Source organism: Achroia grisella, unplaced genomic scaffold (assembly GCF_030625045.1).
Source record: "Achroia grisella isolate CSIRO2021 unplaced genomic scaffold, CSIRO_AGI_Agris_v1 utg542, whole genome shotgun sequence".
Lineage (NCBI taxonomy): Eukaryota > Metazoa > Arthropoda > Insecta > Lepidoptera > Pyralidae > Achroia > Achroia grisella.
Genome location: NW_026712928.1, coordinates 54,017 through 65,624, shown reverse-complemented (window position 1 = coordinate 65,624; position 11,608 = coordinate 54,017). Strand labels below are relative to the sequence as shown.

Sequence of the window (11,608 nt, the reverse complement as noted above, 5' to 3'; positions counted from 1 at the left end):
AGTTGGGATGGCAGACTTTTGACTAATCTATTCGATATGCCGTCTGAGCCGGGTGATTTTTTGATAGGTAGTTGTTTAACTAGCGTTTTGACCTCATCAAGCGTGACTGGTGAGAGGGATTCGGTGGGCGGGGTGGACGCGATGCGTTCGACTTCGGTGTCTATCTTCTCGAGATGACCTGCCTCGACTGGGAGCGTGCTGGGGGAGCATTGGGCTTCTAAGTTGGACGCTAGACACTCAGCCTTGTCTTCGTCGAAGAAGGCTATAGTGTTGTCGGGTCGGACTAGCGGGGGCATGTCGTTTGTCTGTTGGTCGGTTTTGAGAGATTTCGCTATGCGCCAGTACGCGGTGTGGCATGGCGTTATCTCTTCTAGGAGCTTGCCCCACCGGCCGTCCCGGATCTGCGCGATGCGCTCCTTAACGCTACGCTGTAAGGCTCGCAGGCGCACCCGGTTCGGTTCGGAGGGGTAGCGATCGTACGCTCTAGTGGCTGCGTTCTTATCGCTTATTAACCTCCTTACGTCATCAGGGAGCTGCCAGCGACGGTCGTCCGTCGCCGGTACCTCCCTGGAGCAGTCCTTGACTGCCGACTGCAGGTGGTTAGTAAGCGAGTCGATCGCAATGAGAGTGTCCTCGGTGGACTCTATGACGTCGGGAATACGGTTTAGTATCGGTGTGTCGGTCGATTCGAGAGATTTCTCGAGTCGTTGCCAGTCTGTTATTGTTTTGGTTGGTAGTGGCGTGTCGGGCGGAGGGCCCAGAAGGAGGGTTACCGGTCGATGGTCCGAGTTAAGCTCGGCATGGACTTCTGGGGAGCTCACCCGTAGGGTTACGTTCCTCAGCAGTGCCATGTCCAGTATGTCGGGTCGGTGGTTCACGTTATGGGGATAATGAGTAGGGCGGAGCGGGGCGATTATCTCGATTTCGAGCGAGTCGGCTAGTCTGTCTAGTTTGTGGCCGTTTGTCGTGGACACGTGGCAGTTCCAGCGGGTGTGTTTACAATTCAAATCGCCAGCCAGAATGGTGGCGCTGTTGATATCTAGGAGGGCGCGTAGGTCGCTTTCCAGCAGTAGTTTGCCGGGAGGCTGATATACGGATGCCACGGCGAGCGGTCGGTGACCGGTCATGCCGAGAAGACAGACGGAGGCCTCCATATGAGTGAGAGGCGGTGTTTGTAGCGGTATACAATGTAGGGACCGTTTATAGTATATGAGCGTACCGCCGCCTCTACAGGCGGTGCGGTCGTTCCTAACTAAGTTGTAATTGGCGATTCTAGGATCGCGGACTGAACGTTTCAGTAGGGTCTCCTGCACGAGGAGAATATCGACTTGGTGGTCAGTGAGAAAGGAGGCGATTTCCTCCTTTTGTTTTTTTGATCCGAACGCGTGATAAAACGCTAGTCGGACGGACCGAGGCTGGTCTCTCTCTGAGCTCGAGTACCCATAATTACAGGTTAAAATTGAGGATGGCGGTAAGTACGCCGATGTGCTCGCAGACGGCTGCGAGCCTATTTTGGGGCGACTCCTTATACAGGCGGAGCTTGGAGGCCAGAAGGGCAATCTCGTTAGGGTCGATGGTGCTGGCTAAGCGAGCCACCATTGCGAAGTCCTGCGCGAGGGAGCTGCCGTTGGCCTTGGGGGCCGCGGGCAGTGTTTTGGGGACGGGTTTGTGTATGGGCATGGGCGGGGCCGATTGGGCGGGCGGGGCTTTCTGGGCGGGCGGGTTGGGTGCTACCTTGCTTACTATTGCCGGGGGTTTAATCCAGGCATTGTTAGCAGGCAGAGGGGCGGGTACGAGTGGCTCGGGTTGTGTTTGAGCCTTGGCGGGGGCACGTGCCGGAGCACGGTTGCCCTGGGTGTGGGTGGCCTTCTTTTTGGCGGGACGTGGGGCGCGTGAACAACCGCGGTAATTCGCGGTGTGACCCTCTGTGAGGCAGAGGGTGCAACTGGGGGGCGTGGGGGTGTTGGGCCTACGGCCGCAATCTGCGGTGGCGTGATCGCCTAGGCACTTGACGCACCGTGGGCGAGCGAAACAATTACGGGCAGAGTGCCCGTAGTTCTGACAACGGTGGCATTGTCCGGAGAGTCCTGTTACATTTTTGATGTCTATTTATAGACATATTTTTACCAATGTACCTATTTGTGTTAATAATTGTACGTTGCTATGCGCATTCACAGCTATTGTTTTGAGGTGACGAATTTTGACTTCTTAAGATTGATTTTATGTAATATTTATTTTGTACTGTTTTGCATAAAATTATATAATATATCTTAATCCTTAAATAATATGATTGTTCTATATATAATTATTTTGTTTCCCATATAATCTAGTTTATAGTAATTTATTATATGTTTAGTTAATGAAATACAGTATCAAAACGAATTGTTTTAAAATCAAATACCTAGTACCTTTGAACTAAATATTTTAATATACATATGGGTATAGGTGAACCGTCACAGTTTTACAGGTTTACAATAATACAGATTCATTTTTAAACTAAGATTTGGGAAAATAGAATGTCTACCAGTATATGCTGTGGCAAATTTTTCAAAAACAAATAGTTTAATCAGTGTTCGCAACCCGAATAGGCCAGTCCCCACAAACAGTACCCTAGTATGCCGGATGAACAAGCCATCATTGCACTCAACTATATTAGACGGAGCACATTGACCTAGCCCACCGCCGCCACAGGACTAGTAATTTTTCACAATTAATAAATCATATATAGGTAATTCATTCATACTGCGTAACGGATAATGTTTTCTTGCTTTCGCCATTACATTATGAAAACGCAAAATATACTAAAAATGCTGCTTTTGATTGTCCACATTTAAAATCGCATCAACAGAACCAAAAACTACAATAAAATTAAATATTCCTCTATCGGAAAGAAACGAAATTCCTTTCCGAACTACCTTATGTGTATTGTTGTTTGAATGTTGGGATGAAAAAATAATATAATACGAATTAGCTTACCTCTCCAGTGCCATGTTGAGTATTTCGGTAACAACTGCAGCATGTTTTCGTGTACCATAGCATTTTACTTTTTGTATCAATTGATTATCAACAGGGTTGTTAAGGGAGAGGTTAATCATTGCGTAAATATTTTCCTGTGAAATAGTAGCTTTTGCTGTAGACCCTGAAATAGAATAGAATAAATATTTATTGGTAACTGAGCAATAATTTGTACTGGTAGGTGGTTAGTATAGCCATACTAATGTTAGAAATGCAGAAGGATCTCCATCTGGCTGTCTAGTTTTCAAGCCAAAACTACAAAACGAAAGGTTGTACGTATCGTCAATTTTAAAGCTTTAATTATGACTAAAAAAGAAAATGAAGATGTAGTTGTTAAGTAGTTATTAAATATCCAAGATTGCACGGAATCAATTGTAAGTAAATGTATCCAGACTTTTGCTCAATTGTTCATGTAGAATATTTTCTAATATTTTGGTTAATACAGGTAGAATAGAAATGGGACGAAATTCTTTAAGAGTTATGACTATTGATTTTTGGAAGAGGAATTACACGAGCATTTTCTAGGCAGACGGAAAAGCACAAGTGACCAAAGATTATTGATTATGTCAGTAATTATAGGCATGAGTTCGTTAATTATCTGTTGAATCATTTGTATCCAAATATTGTCATCACCAACTGCCTTGGAGAAAATGGTAAGGATACACTTTTGTACGTCACACTGGCTACTGATTTGAAGGAAAATGGTTCCTAACCAAACTACCTACCAAAACCTAATAGATTAAAAATAATTTATTGAAATAACTTATTTTACGCATTTTTGAATAGTCATAGTTATCATTCTTTTAATCTACCGCTCATTGGGAAAGCTCAAGAAACTTGCGTATTGCTCTTTTAAATAATCATTGTAACTTTATATTCCAATCATTTAATCATTCGTAACGTGCCAATATAAATCTCCAACTAGCACTTGTTCACGACGTCATATGGAGCCAGCGGTCACTGCGCTCGACCATATTTTAGGGAGCCCAATGACCAGACGAATGCCGCCACATGTCCAGACGTTTTAGTGAGCATGACTTATCAATACATTCGACCACATCATAACTACTAAAAATTACCATATGGTACTTATAGTATTCGCACTTTATACAAGATGATTGCATGCGGTTTGCTGTCATATATGAATTCATCTATACGTACACACATATACATGAAATTGGAGTGTCTGTTTGTAATATTGAAATATGCATATGAATATAAATAAGTGATTGAAATGACCCTTCCTTTCCTCTCGGTATCGTTTATTATTTTTATATTTTATAATTTTGTTACAATGGTACAAACTATGATGTTACGTTTATTTGAATTGTGTCGAAGTGAAGCCGTTTGTTGCCAACATCACGCCGTTAACTTTATTTGCGCCCAGTCGTCAATAGATGGCGCGAACATACCGCCCGCCTTGGAAGCCGCTGCTTTCAATTCATTATTGAAATATATATCAATTATCAGAATTTGTCGTATAGGTTGTAGACGATGTTGTAGGAGCTGATGATTTATTTTAATCAGTAGATAGTGGCAGCGGGCAAATTTTTGTAAATGCACGCTGTATTTGGCCAGTCGCCGAGCGAATGTCAGCAACTCGTGAGATTCCGTCTTTACCTGGATAAACTCGTATAATCCTTCCCAAACGCCATTTAAGAGGGGGTTGATTATCTTCCTTCACTAAGATAAGAGTTCCCAATTTTATATCGCCTTTATTTTCTTTCCATTTGATTCTGTTCTGTAGCTGTGTCACATACTCCGTCGACCACCTTCTCCAGAAATGTTGTCTCATCTGTTCCACCCGGTTGTATCGAATGAGTTGACTGCTCTGCGTGTTGGTGAAGTCGTGGCAAGCAGGAGCGGTCAGAGGTCAGCCGATGAGGAAATGAGCAGGAGTTAAAGGTGAATAATCGGCGGGATCTGTGAACATGGCTGAGAGGGGCGGGAGTTCAGGACGGCCTCTATTTGTGTCAATACCGTGCTGAACTCCTCATAATTTAAATTAGCATTGCCTACTATTCGTCTAAGATGATTATTACACAATTTGACGCAAATTTCCCAACAACCCCCGAAATGAGGTGCATATGGAGGGATGAAGGTGAACTTTATACTATCATTAGCCAAGAAATCATTTATCGTATTTAATCCGTTTTGTAAGATTGAAGAAAATTCTCTCTCAGCACCCACAAAATTTTTCCCGTTATCGGAAAATATTTCCGCTGGCTTTCCAATAAAACGTTTAAATGCTAAAATATAATCGTTTATTTAAATGAATTAATTTTAATTCTAAATGAATGCATCGCGTAGCCAGACATGTAAATATGCAAATATGACCTTTAATTAATTTAGCACCCCTAAGACTTAATATGAAAACTGGTCCAGTTACTTACTGACTTATGTTTCTGTTCGAATAATAAATTGTGTATCTACTTTTACTACACAACAATATTTTATAAATTTTATTATAGTTAAAATTAAAATGATTAAGTCTCTCGCCAATATTAATTAATTTATTACTATCTACAAATACGTTTAACCTAAACCTTATTTGTTTCATTACACTTTTTTTATAGAAATCGCATTAACTAAACTATTATATAAAGATGAGAATGAATGCATCTGTGCAATCTGCGATAACACCTGTACTGACGACATCAGTTTATCAGCTGTGAGAGAACCGGGTTTACATTGTTGTTTAGTACGAATATTATGAATGAACCTAAGTGCATACGTTCCCGTTCGCTTTAATTTATTACATGTCGAAAACCTATTAAAAATTATATATTTTCTTTCGAATTTACGCAAACTATATTTATCATTTTATTTCTCAATTCAGGTAAAGCATTTGAAATACCTAAATTTTGTTTGTTTAATTATTTATTACAATGTAAAAAATGTCGAACCGTCCCAACATATACGATTGTCCCTAAGCGCGTTTATATAAAGACCGCTCGACACTAGGTCCGCTGGATTATTATTACCGTCTATATGTAACCACAATAAATCACCTATTAATTCGTTTATTTATTATAATACTCGGTTCTGTATAAAGGTTTTTAATAAATGTGGAGACATACGTAACTAACCCATCACGATGTGTCTCTAGTCGAGTCTGTCTAAAGTAATTGCAATAAATTTTAACCTAATCGAATTAATTATTTTTATATAATCGTACACCTATTAAAGTATTAAATTATTTATTTAATTAATTTAAAGGGGGTACTTTGCCTTTTACACAAAATAATTTAACTGAAACTACTGAATTATATATTACATGAATCAGAATTAATTAATGTTTATCGAAAGAAATACGAACGCTACGAACTGATATTGCCTAAAAACCAGCATCAAACATATCTCATAATTTAGTTGTGGTACTATCCTCACGGAATACCCCTTGATGTGGAAGGAAATAATATGGCCAACTGTACCTTTTTATTTGAGACATGTGACCTGACTCGCGATATACCCGCCTGAAGTCACTGCAAGGGCACATACGTTTATAAAGTGTCATACGCTTTAATCTACGTTCTAAAGGAATAGAACGTTTATAAGCTGCCGTATATGAGTCACCTAATAAATCAGCTGATTTCTTTAACGGTCTATGAACTGAAAATCTACTATCACATTCACGTTTTGTCGTGCTGGTAAATATTTTTTCGCATTTACGGTCGTCAGAAGTAAGAATATTCCGACGTGAGGAGTTTCTTCTACCTCCCAATTTTTTAAATTTTGTATCGTTTAAAGTTTGTATAAAATTACACAAAACATTATTGTTATAATGCGGATTATTATAATTAATAGGACCGGATATCAACCATCCTAATTGCGAATTTTGTAAATAAGGACCGCATTTTAATTTTATTTTATTATCGATTAATAATTCCCAAAATATCTCCGCGCCTATTAATAAATCGATTTCGGAGGGTGTATTATAAGTCGGATCGGCCAGTTGAATATTGTTCGGAATCGATATGCAACCAACGTCGATACTCACAGACGGCAAGTTTGAAGTGATGCAAGGTAAAACATAACATTTAATATTCGTATAATAATCGTTTAATTTAGATCGTATAGTTAAATCGCATAATTTATTAGAGTGTGAGACCGATTGTCCTACACCTAATATTTGAATAGTGGACTGTATAAAATTCGTATAATTTAATCGTTTACATAACGCTTCGGACATAAAACAATGTTGACTGCCGTTGTCTAAGAGAGCGCGAACCGTGTGTAGTCTGTTATTACCTGTGGTTATTACTATCGAGTACTTCGACTTGTGCAGTAGATAGCAAAACCGGTCGCGCGGTCAGGTGAGCCCGTGACGTACTCGTGAAGTTGTTATCGCTGCTATGTATATCTATAGGTAGCGATGAATGCAACACAGTAGATGTTGTATGGTGCGTATTATTTACTGCGGAGAGCTCATTATTACTCGGCAACGATTCGCCGTTAGAGTGCACATCGGTGTGCAACAAACTATTATGTTTGCGTTTACATTGCTCGAGTGTCCAGCACGCAAGCAATTACAACAAAGATTGTTATCGTTTACTAATTTAATGCGATCTTTGACAGGTAGATTTAAAAACATACTACATAAGTACAATGCATGATTTGAATTGCACAAAATACAAGATCGTATACGTTTAATAGGCTTACTTTTATTAGCTAAATAACTATGTGTGTGTGTTTGTAACCTTTGAATTTTACTGTCGTGAACATATTTATTATTTAATTTAGTGACATTAGTATTTTTATTCGAATTATTTACGTTTATCATTTCTAATAGATCTGCACGGTTTTTAAGAAAAGTTAACAAATCATCCAGTTTTAATTTACGTTTATTGCAGTCATCATTACGTATATTAGAAATAAGAGAACCTTTGTAATTCTCCCACTCGCGTTCGGTACAAGGATCTAGTTTTGATACTATTAAGTACATTATAAGTGTATCCCATGATTCGGTCGGCTCATCTAACGTCTTTAAAGCGCGTAAATTACGTAATATGCAATCTATTAATTTTCTGATTTGCGAAGGCGACTCTTTATTAATAGATGGCATACAAAATAAAGACTTAACATGGTTGTGTACTAAAAGTCGATCATTTTGAAATCGATTAAGAAGCAATTCCCACGCATGTGTGTAATTTTCAGCTGTGAATTCTAATGCACTGATCACCTGCAATGCACTACCGCTGAGTGACGACCGCATGTAATTTTTGTATAGGATCCAAATCAGTACGTTTATGAATCATAGTACAGTAGGAATTTTTGAATTCTAGCCACTGATCATAAAATCCTTCAAAGGATACTAATTTTAGGTCGGGTAATTTTATTTGGGAGCCTTCTCGGTTACGATGTAAATGAGAATCACAACTATGACTATCATCAACAACTAAAGACTTAGCTACCGCAATGCATCCATAATACATTTCATCAAAATTCTCACGATATGTTATTTGATTAGAAAGATCATCATCATCTGTTAATTGTTCGATTTTACTTTGAATGTCATCAAAATCTTTGTACACCGATTCTAATGTGGAAATCCTTAAGTTTAATTCTATTTTAAGAGTTTTATCTAAAGGAATATTATCGAATTTGGATATATATTTTTCAAATGATGTTAATCTAGCCTTTAAAATACCTCTTTGTTTGTTAAGGTTCGAAATACTAGCAGTTTTAAATTCAAAATTACCGTTACTTTTTTTGGATGGCGATCTACTACCACCCTGAATTTCAGACGAAACACGCATTTTTAAAGTATCACCTTTATCTTTATCACTCATTTCGGAAAGTAAATGGAAAATAAAGCGTACTTACAATCGTTTAAGATCACCCCGACCTTTGAACCCTGACTCGGTAATAGCACTGTGACCGCTTTTGCAACTGGAATTTCACACAAATAACACAGTATTAACACAAATAGAATAGTCGTGTAGGAGAGGAATGGAACGAATAGGCCTGACCGTATAATCTGAGCTGATTCTTCTTCTCGATATCGTCTTCTTGATACACACCGGCGATCGACTTCCGTGGTATCTTGAAGAATTATTGTAGTCGATTTTATTATTTCTTGATATCTTGAAGTATTATTCCGGCGAAGAAGGTCCAAATGATTGAAATGCCCCTTCCTTTCCTCTCGGTATCGTTTATTATTTTTATATTTTATAATTTTGTTACAATGGTACAAACTATGATGTTGCGTTTATTTGAATTGTGTCGAAGTGAAGCCGTTTGTTGCCAACATCACGCCGTTAACTTTATTTGCGCCCAGTCGTCAATAGGTGGCGCGAACAATAAGTTACATACACCAAAAAACCACTTTTACAATTTTTGTCTGTCGGTCTGTCGGTCCGTTTGTTCCGGCTAATCTCTGAAACTGGCTGGACCCATTTTAACGGGGCTTTTTTTGGCAGGTGGATAATGTAATAAGGAGTAACTTAGGCTACTTTTATTTTAGAAAAAAAAAATTATTTTAGAAAATTAAGTCTATTTGCAATTTCCGAGTACTGTACAATATCGCGCGCAACTCACGCGCATGCGACCGCTTGGCCATTATTAAAAAAACCTCTTCAAAATCCGGTACGTAGTTTTAAAGATTTAAGCATACATAGGGACGGACAGACAGCGACAGCGACTTTGTTTTATACTATGTCATGATTTTATTTAGTAAGTAACATAAATAGTTGTATTTTCCTAAAATAAATATTTTTAAGTTGGATATTTCGTTTTTTAAATGCATACTCTACATATACACATACATCTATACACACATATAAACAAAATTGGAGTGTCTGTTTGTAATCCTGCAATAACCAACTTTTACCTGTCTGTCTACTAATCTCTGAAATGGCTGGACCGATTTTGACCGGACTTTTATTGGCAGGTAGCTGATGTAATAATGATGGAGTAACTTAGGCTACTTTTATTTTAGAAAAATAAAGTTTAATTCCACACGGTCGAAATCGCGTGTGCAGCTAGTCTATCTTATAATAAACTTTTTTTACACAAAATTTGTGCTGCTTCTGGCAGTTTATTATAAAATCTTACGCAGTTACCATAGAATGAAATACTGACTTTGTGTAGACGATATTTACGTAACATTAGCTTATTTTTATTACCTAAGATTGAATCCTAAGGAATGTTCGTTTTAATATTAATTTCCTCAAACTTTAATCTAAAACTAATATCATAGAGTTCGAGCTTGCACAAAAGTGTTTTATGATCTACGCAATCAAACGTCTTAGGTCACAAAAAACCCCGAGTGCTTCCTGTGACTTCTCCCATGATTCGAATATATGTGTAATAAGCGCTACACCTGCGTCAGTAGTTTTTCCGGCGGTATAAACATATTGCTGGCTAATTGGCGGTGAAGTCTATCAAGAGTTAACAATGCTTCAACCCTTGGAAGAATACTGTTATCAACGGTGACAGGAGGCGAAGAGAAATGCTTGTTAAGCGCATTATAGTCCACATTAGAACGACAAGTTGAAGAAGAAAATTTGCCAATAAATAGCAAGTGACTTAAAATTTTCCAAATATGAACTGAATTACTATGAATGGATTCATGAATCTGATGTCTTTGTAGCCCTACATACCCGATTACACTGATTCCGCAGTTTTTTATAGCATAGTAAGTTCTTCTCAGATGAAAAACGCTTGTATAACCGTTTAGCCTTATCCCACTTTGGCATCATATACCTAATATTTTGAGATGACCACAGAGCAGGCAGATGTTTGACATTAACTTTTCTGATAGGAGCCTGTTTGTTGTACAGTTGAAGTTTGAGTGAATTAAAGTTTTCAATGATATCATCCATCGAGTTACAATTTAACACACAGGGCCATTCAACGTCATTATTTAGCATTTACAACTCAATTCCCTTAATTACGAAGGCCAAGAAATATAAGTTTAATTTTCAGAGATGTGGTGAGATATGTTCGATTAAATTTATATTTAATCGTAAGGTCATAGTAAGAAAGGAGCCGTAAGTATCCAAAATTACAGACTTTATCAGAGTTTGAGACGAGAGAGAGATAAGATGTAAAAGGGTGGGTGTGCTGTTATACCGAAATGTATAGGATATGGGTAGGGACGATTGTCTTAACAGCCTTTGATTGATACAGCCGTCTCTCCATTACCAATTTTCGACCTAGACTCAGATCTTCATATGCCTTATTCAAAGGCATACCAGGCATCTTTTGCTGACGTTGCTGTCCTCACATGCGTCATTGCGGCACCATCCACACAAAGACAAACTTTTGAAAATGCCTTCTTACGTTTCCGCACATGCATAGGTGTATCATCACTGGATTCATAACCATCTACTACATTTCACAGCTCTTCGTGTTCCAACAGCATCTTCATTTTGAACGTCCATGCCGTATAATCTTCACTACTAATATTTTAATATCACAAAAATTCATCCCAGCCATTATACGTAAGCTAAATCGTCTTTAAAATTTATTTATTCTTCGTGCTGATAACGTATGTTGTAGAAATATGTAGTAAAACTATTTATGACTGAAAAAATGTATTTAATGGTAAGATGGTAGATAGTGAAGTGACATAATATAATTTTGTTTT

The 11,608-nt window shown here is 38.4% G+C and overlaps 1 protein-coding gene across 1 annotated transcript; it reads right to left on the bottom strand.

Moving 5' to 3' along the window:
• Positions 1–1,446: 1,446 nt before the first annotated feature.
• On the bottom strand, positions 1,447–2,777 carry LOC131847813 (atherin-like). The gene is made up of 2 exons (XM_059197469.1): positions 2,744–2,777; positions 1,447–2,087 (listed from the first exon to the last, which is right to left on the bottom strand). Exons 1-2 carry the CDS (start codon positions 2,775–2,777, stop codon positions 1,447–1,449), a joined length of 675 nt encoding a protein of 224 aa, XP_059053452.1.
• Positions 2,778–11,608: the final 8,831 nt, after the last annotated feature.